At 47.1% G+C, this 13153-nt stretch overlaps 1 protein-coding gene across 2 annotated transcripts in view; it reads right to left on the minus strand.

Moving 5' to 3' along the window:
- The window catches only part of LOC138260955 (nuclear cap-binding protein subunit 2-like), a 102213-nt gene that overhangs the window by 55272 nt on the left and 33788 nt on the right, over positions 1-13153 (minus strand). For both annotated transcript variants that reach the window (XR_011199033.1, XM_069209508.1), the window contains exon 2: positions 8492-8673. Coding sequence is in view for 1 of the 2 variants with exons in the window: in XM_069209508.1 (XP_069065609.1) it covers positions 8492-8673 (182 nt within the window). In the remaining variant the exon portion in view is untranslated. The remainder of the gene's footprint in view (positions 1-8491; positions 8674-13153) is intronic.

Raw genomic sequence — 13153 nt, forward strand, 5'->3', positions numbered from 1 at the left:
TGCATCAGCCATTTGAGAGGTCTGTGGTCAGTTTGAACTAGGAAGTGAGTCCCAAAGAGGTATGGTCTCAGCTTCTTCAGGGACCAGACCACAGCAAAGGCCTCCCTCTCAATGGCACTCCAACGCTGCTCCCTGGGGAGTAACCTCCTGCTAATGAAAGCAACAGGCTGGTCAAGGCCATCATCATTTGTTTGGGACAAAACTGCCCCTATCCCATGTTCAGAGGCATCTGTCTGCACAATGAACTGCTTAGAATAATCTGGAGCTTTCAGAACTGGTGCTGAGCACATTGCCTGTTTCAGGGTGTCAAAGGCCTGTTGGCAGTCCACAGTCCAGTTTACTTTCTTGGGCATTTTCTTGGAGGTGAGTTCAGTGAGGGCTGTCACAATGGATCCATATCCCTTCACAAACCTCCTGTAGTACCCAGTCAAGCCAAGGAATGCCCTGACTTGAGTCTGGGTTTTTGGAGCTACCCAGTCCAGAATAGTCTGGATCTTGGGTTGGAGTGGCTGAACTTGGCCTCCACCTACAAGGTGTCCCAAGTAAACCACAGTTCCCTGCCCTATCTGGCATTTGGATGCCTTGATAGAGAGGCCTGCAGATTGCAGAGCCTTCAAAACCTTCCTCAGGTGGACCAGGTGATCCTGCCAGGTGGAGCTAAAGACAGCAATATCATCAAGATAAGCTGTGCTAAAGGACTCCAAGCCAGCAAGGACTTGATTCACCAACCTTTGGAAGGTGGCAGGGGCATTCTTTAAACCAAAGGGCATAACAGTAAACTGATAATGCCCATCAGGTGTGGAGAATGCTGTCTTTTCTTTTGCTCCAGGTGCCATTTTTATTTGCCAGTACCCTGCTGTCAAGTCAAAGGTACTTAGAAATTTGGCAGCACCTAATTTATCAATGAGCTCATCAGCTCTTGGAATTGGGTGGGCATCTGTCTTGGTGACAGAGTTGAGCCCTCTGTAGTCCACACAAAACCTCATCTCTTTCTTTCCATCTGTGGTGTGGGGTTTGGGGACTAAGACCACTGGGCTAGCCCAGGGGCTGTCAGAGCGCTCGATTACTCCCAATTCCAGCATCTTGTGGACTTCCACCTTGATGCTTTCCTTAACATGGTCAGACTGTCTGAAGATTTTGTTCTTGACAGGCATGCTGTCTCCTGTGTCCACATCATGGGTACACAGGTGTGTCTGACCAGGGGTTAGGGAGAAAAGCTCAGGAAATTGTTGTAGGACTCTCCTACAATCAGCCTGCTGTTGGCCAGAGAGGGTGTCTGAGTAGATCACTCCCTCTACTGTGCCATCTTTTGGGTCTGATGACAGAAGATCAGGGAGAGGTTCACTCTCTGCCTCCTGATCCTCATCTGTTACCATTAACAGATTCACATCAGCCCTATCATGGAAGAGCTTAAGGCGGTTCACATGGATCACCCTCTTGGGGCTCCTGCTTGTGCCCAGGTCCACCAGGTAGGTGACCTGACTCTTCCTCTCTAGCACTGGGTAAGGGCCACTCCATTTGTCCTGGAGTGCCCTGGGAGCCACAGGCTCCAGAACCCAGACTTTCTGCCCTGGTTGGAACTCAACCAGTGCAGCCTTTTGGTCATACCAAAACTTCTGGAGTTGTTGGCTGGCCTCAAGGTTTTTGGTTGCCTTTTCCATGTACTCTGCCATTCTAGAGCGAAGGCCAAGTACATAGTCCACTATGTCCTGTTTAGGCTCATGGAGAGGTCTCTCCCAGCCTTCTTTAACAAGGGCAAGTGGTCCCCTTACAGGATGACCAAACAGAAGTTCAAAGGGTGAGAACCCTACTCCCTTCTGTGGTACCTCCCTGTAAGCGAAAAGCAGACATGGCAGGAGGACATCCCATCTCCTTTTGAGTTTTTCTGGGAGCCCCATGATCATGCCCTTTAATGTCTTGTTGAATCTCTCAACCAAGCCATTAGTTTGTGGATGGTATGGTGTAGTGAATTTATAAGTCACTCCACACTCATTCCACATGTGCTTTAGGTATGCTGACATGAAGTTGGTACCTCTGTCAGACACCACCTCCTTAGGGAAACCCACTCTGGTAAAGATACCAATGAGGGCCTTGGCTACTGCAGGGGCAGTAGTCGACCTAAGGGGAATAGCTTCAGGATACCTGGTAGCATGATCCACTACTACCAGGATATACATATTTCCTGAGGCTGTGGGAGGTTCCAGTGGACCAACTATGTCCACACCCACTCTTTCAAAGGGCACCCCCACCACTGGAAGTGAAATGAGGGGGGCCTTTGGATGCCCACCTGTCTTACCACTGGCTTGACAGGTGGGGCAGGAGAGGCAAAACTCCTTAACCATGTTGGACATATTGGGCCAGTAGAAGTGGTTGACTAACCTCTCCCACGTCTTGGTTTGTCCCAAATGTCCAGCAAGGGGAATGTCATGGGCCAACGTTAGGATGAACTCTCTGAACAGCTGAGGCACTACCACTCTCCTAGTGGCACCAGGTTTGGGGTCTCTGGCCTCAGTGTACAGGAGCCCATCTTCCCAATAGACCCTATGTGTTCCATTTTTCTTGCCTTTGGACTCTTCAGCAGCTTGCTGCCTAAGGCCTTCAAGAGAGGGACAGGTTTCTTGTCCCTTACACAGCTCTTCCCTTGAGGGTCCCCCTGGGCCTAAGAGCTCAACCTGATAAGGTTCAAGCTCCAAAGGCTCAGTTCCCTCAGAGGGCAGAACTTCTTCCTGAGAAGAGAGGTTCCCTTTCTTTTGCTGTGTTGCAGTTGGTTTCCCAACTGACTTTCCTTTTCTCTTGGTAGGCTGGGCCATTCTTCCAGACTCCAGCTCTACTTGTTCACCCTGTGCCTTGCACTGTGCTCTGGTTTTCACACACACCAGTTCAGGGATACCCAGCATTGCTGCATGGGTTTTTAGTTCTACCTCAGCCCATGCTGAGGACTCCAGGTCATTTCCAAGCAGACAGTCCACTGGGATATTTGAGGAGACCACCACCTGTTTCAGGCCATTGACCCCTCCCCATTCTAAAGTAACCATTGCCATGGGATGTACTTTTCTCTGATTGTCAGCGTTGGTGACTGTGTAAGTTTTTCCAGTCAGGTATTGGCCAGGGGAAACCAGTTTCTCTGTCACCATGGTGACACTGGCACCTGTATCCCTCAGGCCCTCTATTCTAGTCCCATTAATTAAGAGTTGCTGTCTGTATTTTTGCATGTTAGGCGGCCAGACAGCTAGTGTGGCTAAATCCACCCCACCCTCAGAAACTAGAGTAGCTTCAGTGTGGACCCTGATTTGCTCTGGGCACACTGTTGATCCCACTTGGAGACTAGCCATGCCAGTGTTACCTGGATGGGAGTTTGGAGTGGAACCTTTCTTGGGACAGGCCTTGTCTCCAGTTTGGTGTCCATGCTGTTTACAGCTATGACACCAGGCCTTTTTGGGATCAAAGTTTTTACCCTTGTACCCATTGTTTTGTGAAGAGGCTCTGGGCCCACCCTCCTGTGCAGGTTTTTGGGGGCCTGTAGAAGACTCTTTACTATTTTTAGTTTTGGTTGTCTCATCACCCTTCTGCTGGGGAGTCTTTGTGACCCCTTTCTTTTGGTCACCCCCTGTTGAAGTTTTGGACACCCTTGTCTTGACCCAATGGTCCGCCTTCTTTCCCAATTCTTGGGGAGAAATTGGTCCTAGGTCTACCAGATGCTGATGCAGTTTATCATTGAAACAATTACTTAACAGGTGTTCTTTCACAAATAAATTGTACAGCCCATCATAATTACTTACACCACTGCCTTGAATCCAACCATCTAGTGTTTTCACTGAGTAGTCAACAAAGTCAACCCAGGTCTGGCTCGAGGATTTTTGAGCCCCCCTGAACCTAATCCTGTACTCCTCAGTGGAGAATCCAAAGCCCTCAATCAGGGTACCCTTCATGAGGTCATAAGATTCTGCATCTTGTCCAGAGAGTGTGAGGAGTCTATCCCTACACTTTCCTGTGAACATTTCCCAAAGGAGAGCACCCCAGTGAGATCTGTTCACTTTTCTGGTTACACAAGCCCTCTCAAAAGCTGTGAACCATTTGGTGATGTCATCACCATCTTCATATTTAGTTACAATCCCTTTGGGGATTTTCAACATGTCAGGAGAATCTCTGACCCTATTTATGTTGCTGCCACCATTGATGGGTCCTAGGCCCATCTCTTGTCTTTCCCTCTCTATGGCTAGGATCTGTCTTTCCAAAGCCAATCTTTTGGCCATCCTGGCTAACTGGATGTCCTCTTCACTGGAGTTATCCTCAGTGATTTCAGAGTTGTTGGTCCCTCCTGTGAGGGAACCAGCATCTCTGACTATTATTTGTGGAGTCAGGGCTTGAGAAGCCCTGCTCTCCCTAAGTAGGACTGGAGGGGGGGAATTTCCCTCCAAGTCACTATCTTCATCCTCTGAGTTGCCATCCTCAGAGGGGTTGGCCTTTTCAAACTCTGCCAAAAGCTCCTGGAGCTGTACTTTGGTAGGTTTGGGGCCCATTGCTATTTTCTTTAGTTTACAGAGTGACCTTAGCTCTCTCATCTGTAGATGGAGGTAAGGTGTGGTGTCGAGTTCCACCACATTCACATCTGTGCTAGACATTATGCTTCTAAAAGTTGGAATACTTTTTAAGAAACTAAAACTGGTTCTAGAATCTAATTCAAACTTTTACAAACTTTTAAACTCTAAAAGAAATGCTAAACAGGATCTAACACAAGGCCCTAGCAGGTCTTTTAAGAATTTAGAAAACTTTTCAAATTGCAAAAATCAATTTCTAATGACAATTTTGGAATTTGTCGTGTGATCAGGTATTGGCTGAGTAGTCCAGCAAATGCAAAGTCTTGTACCCCACCGCTGATCCACCAATGTAGGAAGTTGGCTCTGTATGTGCTATTTCAAAGTAAGGAATAGCATGCACAGAGTCCAAGGGTTCCCCTTAGAGGTAAAATAGTGGTAAAAATAGATAATACTAATGCTCTATTTTGTGGTAGTGTGGTCGAGCAGTAGGCTTATCCAAGGAGTAGTGTTAAGCATTTGTTGTACATACACATAGACAATAAATGAGGTACACACACTCAGAGACAAATCCAGCCAATAGGTTTTTATATAGAAAAATATCTTTTCTTAGTTTATTTTAAGAACCACAGGTTCAAATTCTACATGTAATATCTCATTCGAAAGGTATTGCAGGTAAGTACTTTAGGAACTTCAAATCATCAAAATTGCATGTATACTTTTCAAGTTATTCACAAATAGCTGTTTTAAAAGTGGACACTTAGTGCAATTTTCACAGTTCCTAGGGGAGGTAAGTATTTGTTAGGTTAACCAGGTAAGTAAGACACTTACAGGGCTTAGTTCTTGGTCCAAGGTAGCCCACCGTTGGGGGTTCAGAGCAACCCCAAAGTTACCACACCAGCAGCTCAGGGCCGGTCAGGTGCAGAGTTCAAAGTGGTGCCCAAAACACATAGGCTAGAATGGAGAGAAGGGGGTGCCCCGGTTCCGGTCTGCTTGCAGGTAAGTACCCGCGTCTTCGGAGGGCAGACCAGGGGGGTTTTGTAGGGCACCGGGGGGGACACAAGCCCACACAGAAATTTCACCCTCAGCAGCGCGGGGGCGGCCGGGTGCAGTGTAGAAACAAGCGTCGGGTTTGTAATGGAAGTCAATGGGAGATCTAGGGATCTCTTCAGCGCTGCAGGCAGGCAAGGGGGGGGCTCCTCGGGGAAACCTCCACTTGGTCAAGGGAGAGGGACTCCTGGGGGTCACTCCTCCAGTGAAAGTCCGGTCCCTCAGGTCCTGGGGGCTGCGGGTGCAGGGTCTCTCCCAGGTGTCGGGACTTAGGATTCAAAGAGTCGCGGTCAGGGGAAGCCTCGGGATTCCCTCTGCAGGCGGCGCTGTGGGGGCTCAGGGGGGACAGGTTTTTGTACTCACAGTCTTAGAGTAGTCCTGGGGTCCCTCCTGAGGTGTTGGATCGCCACCAGCCGAGTCGGGGTCGCCGGGTGCAGTGTTGCAAGTCTCACGCTTCTTGCGGGGAGCTTGCAGGGTTCTTTAAAGCTGCTGGAAACAAAGTTGCAGCTTTTCTTGGAGCAGGTCCGCTGTCCTCGGGAGTTTCTTGTCTTTTCGAAGCAGGGGCAGTCCTCAGAGGATGTCGAGGTCGCTGGTCCCTTCGGAAGGCGTCGCTGGAGCAGGATCTTTGGAAGGCAGGAGACAGGCCGGTGAGTTTCTGGAGCCAAGGCAGTTGTCGTCTTCTGGTCTTCCTCTGCAGGGGTTTTTCAGCTAGGCAGTCCTTCTTCTTGTAGTTGCAGGAATCTGATTTTCTAGGGTTCAGGGTAGCCCTTAAATACTAAATTTAAGGGCGTGTTTAGGTCGGGGGGGTTAGTAGCCAATGGCTACTAGCCCTGAGGGTGGGTACACCCTCTTTGTGCCTCCTCCCAAGGGGAGGGGGTCACAATCCTAACCCTATTGGGGAAATCCTCCATCTGCAAGATGGAGGATTTCTAAAAGTCAGAGTCACCTCAGCTCAGGACACCTTAGGGGCTGTCCTGACTGGCCAGTGACTCCTCCTTGTTGCTTTCTTTGTTCCCTCCAGCCTTGCCGCCAAAAGTGGGGGCCGTGGCCGGAGGGGGCGGGCAACTCCACTAAGCTGGAGTGCCCTGCTGGGCTGTGACAAAGGGGGGAGCCTTTGAGGCTCACCGCCAGGTGTCACAGCTCCTGCCTGGGGGAGGTGTTAGCATCTCCACCCAGTGCAGGCTTTGTTACTGGCCTCAGAGTGACAAAGGCACTCTCCCCATGGGGCCAGCAACATGTCTCTAGTGTGGCAGGCTGCTGGAACCAGTCAGCCTACACAGATAGTCGGATAGGTTTCAGGGGGCACCTCTAAGGTGCCCTCTGGGGTGTATTTTACAATAAAATGTACACTGGCATCAGTGTGCATTTATTGTGCTGAGAAGTTTGATACCAAACTTCCCAGTTTTCAGTGTAGCCATTATGGTGCTGTGGAGTTCGTGTTTGACAGACTCCCAGACCATATACTCTTATGGCTACCCTGCACTTACAATGTCTAAGGTTTTGTTTAGACACTGTAGGGGTATCATGCTCATGCACTGGTACCCTCACCTATGGTATAGTGCACCCTGCCTTAGGGCTGTAAGGCCTGCTAGAGGGGTGTCTTACCTATACTGCATAGGCAGTGAGAGGCTGGCATGGCACCCTGAGGGGAGTGCCATGTCGACTTACTCGTTTTGTCCTCACCAGCACACACAAGCTGGTAAGCAGTGTGTCTGTGCTGAGTGAGAGGTTTCCAGGGTGGCATAAGACATGCTGCAGCCCTTAGAGACCTTCCTTGGCATCAGGGCCCTTGGTACTAGAAGTACCAGTTACAAGGGACTTATCTGGATGCCAGGGTCTGCCAATTGTGGATACAAAAGTACAGGTTAGGGAAAGAACACTGGTGCTGGGGCCTGGTTAGCAGGCCTCAGCACACTTTCAATTGTAAACATAGCATCAGCAAAGGCAAAAAGTCAGGGGGCAACCATGCCAAGGAGGCATTTCCTTACATATACCTTTCAAGAAAAGCTCAGTTTAAAATCTGTTAAGTCTCTATAAACTGTACACGTGCAGTAAAGATTATTTACCTTTAACAAATGTTAAGCTTGGGACATTCTGTTTAAAGTTTTTGCATTAAGATGACATCTTACAGTTTGGAAGGGCAAAGCAACGTGTTATAGGACTACCATGGACCCAGCCAATAGGGCTGATCCTCCCCCTCTCCCCAACTTAAAGAGTGAGAAGTCATAAGAAATGTAAACATAAAAATATTTTATGAATTGCTAAGGATTTTAACCAGTGAGTACCAACAGTTTCAGAGAAAGTATTTGCAAGTATTTATGAATTTTCTTCACAGCAGAAGAGGCAATGATTGGGCACAGTAGGTAGGGACTGCACTTGCGCAATGCCCTAGGGCATGGAGCATGCCACATACACTCAGTTTCAGATTTGTAGTTTTGTACAACCTCATATATAAAACACAAATGTAGAACTAGAAGGGAACAAGCAAAACTGCATCATTAAAGGAATCCATCATCCCAGAAAGCTGCATCATTTCTCAACACGGCAAGGACGACAGCAGCAATAGAGGCAAGGGGTGGAGAGAGAAAGGGCAGTGCTGGAAAAAACAGCAACTGAACGAAGGGTGTGCCAAAAAGTACTCAACATAATGTGCTGTAGACATGTCATCAGCCAAGTACAGGAAAAGATATTGAAGGGAACAACATGGCACTGCTGACAAGATGCGATTTCTTAGACCATCAAATGTATCTTCCATTTAAAACAAACTGGACAGGAACGCTGAATCTAGCACTATGATACATAGTAGGGCAAATATGCAGCTATGGGAGGCTCAGGTAATGAGTAGGGTGCAAGTGGTCAGTGTGTGCAAGCCAAATCAGCTTAGCCATGATCGCCAGAAAGGATACTCTACAAAGCAGAAGCCACATGGAGTCTTCTTGACCTTGTCAAGACCCATAACAATTCTCTTCACGTCGCCACACTTGGTGAAAAGCTCATGGATCTGCTCTTCAGTGGTATAAAAGGACAGGTTTCCTATGTAGAGTGTGCTGGAGGTCAACAAATACTTCTCCTGTTGATATCGGCTTCCCTGGACAAAAAGAGACAACAGTTACAGTCAAGCAATGTGACCCTACACCATTCAATTCACAGAACACTAGGCAGACAGAAATGCAAACCAGAGGCAGAAGCACGTTTACTGTGAAGGTTTGAAACCAAGGAGTACCCATAAGAACAGTTCCAGAAAATATCATCAACGTAAACCAATTACATTCAGCAACCTTATCAGTGAAGTAATCATAAGGTTCTCACCATAAAATACTAATCCACCATCACGCCTCATCAAGCACACGAAGTTTCAGTGACGAGAGGCTCTGCCAACTTTACCACATATTTTACAATCTTCAAAGTAGTTTATGTACAAAATAACTAAGATCAAAGGAACGAAAAAAATGAAATACATAAAAAAAAGCAGTCCCATGGATGTTGATTGGCCTGGATTGAGCTGTAAAAATTAACAACACTTAAGCACATAAACACGTTTCAGGATTTCTTGTGGACCTGGACGAGGGTTTGAGAAAACAGATATGACCTCTATTATGCCCAAGGGTAGCTGTATAACAAACGGCCTGCTGTGCTCTCAGTTACCTGCTTTTGGGGGGTGGGAAGATGGGAAAGGGTGGGTGGAGAGACAGACAGGGTACCTGGAAACATGTCTGGGCTTCAACGCCGAGGTAAGCCACAAATTCCTGATGCTCTACAATTATCCACCAAGACAAATGGGGGAGGCAGAGAAGCTCAGATGTGAAGCAGCCATAGAGGAGTGTTGAATGCTCACTTTCCATCGTCAACCAGGGGCCCCGCTCAGTCAATACTTAAAGAAGATCTTCCTTTGGAAGCCCATCTTAGCACAACCCCTCACTTTTATGGGGTGGTATTTGGACTGGTAAACAAGAAGTATTATTTGGCCTCAGATGTAGCGGATGCATGATTGACAAAGATGGCTGAGCATATACTCCAGTGATGTTGCAGCTCTGAACTATGGCCAAACTGGTGGCAAGTGGCATCGTGGCAGCTGCACGCTTGACTTTTCTCAGTTCATGGGCAGTTATTTTGCGCCTCATTTGCCTAATAATTCTGCACTCCCTGTATATACATATATAGAATGCAGCTTGGAGTAAGACAACATGCATAAAGAGGATGATGTGGTCAAAATACTCATTTGCCTAATAATTCTGCACTCCCTGAATATACATATATACAGGGAGTGCAGAATTATTAGGCAAATGAGTATTTTGACCACATCATCCTCTTTATGCATGTTGTCTTACTCCAAGCTGTATAGGCTCGAAAGCCTACTACCAATTAAGCATATTAGGTGATGTGCATCTCTGTAATGAGAAGGGGTGTGGTCTAATGACATCAACACCCTATATCAGGTGTGCATAATTATTAGGCAACTTCCTTTCCTTTGGCAAAATGGGTCAAAAGAAGGACTTGACAGGCTCCGAAAAGTCCAAAATAGTGAGATATCTTGCAGAGGGATGCAGCACTCTTAAAATTGCAAAGCTTCGGAAGCGTGATCATCGAACAATCAAGCGTTTCATTCAAAATAGTCAACAGGGTCGCAAGAAGCGTGTGGAAAAACCAAGGCGCAAAATAACTGCCCATGAACTGAGAAAAGTCAAGCGTGCAGCTGCCACGATGCCACTTGCCACCAGTTCAGAGCTGCAACATCACTGGAGTCCCCAAAAGCACAAGGTGTGCAATACTCAGAGACATGGCCAAGGTAAGAAAGGCTGAAAGACGACCACCACTGAACAAGACACACAAGCTGAAACGTCAAGACTGGGCCAAGAAATATCTCAAGACTGATTTTTCTAAGGTTTTATGGACTGATGAAATGAGAGTGAGTCTTGATGGGCCAGATGGATGGGCCTGTGGCTGGATTGGTAAAGGGCAGAGAGCTCCAGTCCGACTCAGACGCCAGCAAGGTGGAGGTGGAGTACTGGTTTGGGCTGGTATCATCAAAGATGAGCTTGTGGGGCCTTTTCGGGTTGAGGATGGAGTCAAGCTCAACTCCCAGTCCTACTGCCAGTTCCTGGAAGACACCTTCTTCAAGCAGTGGTACAGGAAGAAGTCTGCATCCTTCAAGAAAAACATGATTTTCATGCAGGACAATGCTCCATCACACGCGTCCAAGTACTCCACAGCGTGGCTGGCAAGAAAGGGTATAAAAGAAGGAAATCTAATGCATGGCCTCCTTGTTCACCTGATCTGAACCCCATTGAGAACCTGTGGTCCATCATCAAATGTGAGATTTACAAGGAGGGAAAACAGTACACCTCTCTGAACAGTGTCTGGGAGGCTGTGGTTGCTGCTGCACGCAATGTTGATGGTGAACAGATCAAAACACTGACAGAATCCATGGATGGCAGGCTTTTGAGTGTCCTTGCAAAGAAAGGTGGCTATATTGGTCACTGATTTGTTTTGTTTTTGAATGTCAGAAATGTATATTTGTGAATGTTGAGATGTTATATTGGTTTCACTGGTAATAATAAATAATTGAAATGGGTATATATATTTTTTTGTTAAGTTGCCTAATAATTATGCACAGTAATAGTCACCTGCACACACAGATATCCCCCTAACATAGCTAAAACTAAAAACAAACTAAAAACTACTTCCAAAAATATTCAGCTTTGATATTAATGAGTTTTTTGGGTTCATTGAGAACATGGTTGTTGTTCAATAATAAAATTAATCCTCAAAAATACAACTTGCCTAATAATTCTGCACTCCCTGTATATTCATGCAAGTATGCTGCTGAGCCTGCCATACCTTGGGTGTGGTTTGCTGTGAAACCCTGGAAGTCAATGTAGTGGCTGTTAGAAAATGGAATATTGGTAAAGGCTGGTAGGTACCTACATTTAGCAATAGGCCACTAATCTCCACTTAGGTCTGAATAAATTAAACCCAGCTCAACCCTTGGTAGCTTGGCAACGAGCGACAAGGCTTAACTTAGGAGACAAATGTGTAAAGCATTTAAAAATCACAAAAAACAGTAAATAAGTGAAAAACAGAAAAACACAATAAATATTCAACACCAATTTATAAAAATCTATTATTTTTATCTTCAAATTGACACCAAAACGATTAAAATCAGATAAGGGGAACTGAAGATATCAGTTTTTAAAGAATTACTGTTTTCTAGTGCATAGAAATTAAAAGCACCAATCTGGTCAAACCTCAACCGAGGCAAAGTCAACGTTTAGGGTCGACTGCGATGGAGCCCTACTTGTGTATAGCTCACGGGAGGCCTCGGTCAAAAGTTCACCTTCAGACTTAGTCGTTTTCTTGAAGATTTTCTTCAGCTGGACCAAGTCGCCAGTCCAATCAAACCTACTGGAACTCTTCCTCGGATAAGCGTTGCGGGAGCCCTCTGTAGACATGTCTACCTCCGGACTTTTCATTTTTTGTTTTTTTTTCCCGAGATAACAATTCTTCGACCGGGGCAAACCTGAATCTTGACTCTACCTCCCTGGAGCCTTCTCCGGATACACTGCCTGGGAGGTCCCGGTCAACTTTCTACGTTTGGACTTCGTCACTTTTTCAGAGATTTTCTTCACCGGGAAGAAACAGCAAGTAAGGTCAGGTCGCGGTTGAGGCAAGCAGGCTAGAGTTGCCGCGGCAGGTCGGTCCCTTTATGGAGCTTTTTTCCAATAGTTCTCCAAACTTTTGGATCTTCTTCCAAATGTTCTTCTAAGGTTCTTTTAGTGTCTATAGCTCACCCCAAGGTTCCAGAAGCTCTGAGTTGCTCCTTGAGGGTGCGGACTACAACTCCCAGAATGCACCTGGGACAAACTCAAATTTGGCCACTGGTCAGCTCATCAGTTTCTTCAGGAGTTGGTGCAGGGGACTCTGGTTAGCAATTTTTCACCTGTAGCAAACAGGGAGTCCCTCCTTGAACCAGTTGAAGCCAGGCAAAGTCCTCCTTATGGTGGAGCCCAAGTGTGAAGCTGGTGCAGTCCTCCAGAGTGCAGTGTCCAGATCAGGGGTCTGGTGTAGGTGCAGGTTTGCTAGTTTTATCCTTGCTCCTGGGTGACAAACAGGGGGGGTCCTGATTCTCCTATCAGATGCAGGGTCCTTTCCCCTATGATGACCACTTCCTGGTAAGTGTGGCAAAATCAATCCAGAGGAGCAACATTCCTCAAAAACCCATCATGGCTGAAAGTGATTTTCGGAGGTTAGATCTGGCTGAGTCCACCCACTGATGTGGCTAAAAATCTTACACACACCCTTCTCCTGTCCTCTCCTAATCTCATCAAGAGGGCACGTAATTGTCTGGGGTTGCAGGATGTGAGGTAGGTGCTGGGCTACTCCAAATGTCCTTCCCTGCCTTTGAAGACCAGTTTGGCAGCTCCCCCCCCCTTCCTGCTTCTCCATCTGCTATGGGGCGTTCTCCTCTCACAGGCACATTCCTTTGTGTTCAGCCCAGGCTACTTCACACCTCATCAAGGCAGCCTGGCCTGGCTGCCAGAGGCTGGCCAATCAGAGCCGAGCACTACAGG

This window comes from Pleurodeles waltl, chromosome 2_1 (genome assembly GCF_031143425.1).
Source record: "Pleurodeles waltl isolate 20211129_DDA chromosome 2_1, aPleWal1.hap1.20221129, whole genome shotgun sequence".
Lineage (NCBI taxonomy): Eukaryota > Metazoa > Chordata > Amphibia > Caudata > Salamandridae > Pleurodeles > Pleurodeles waltl.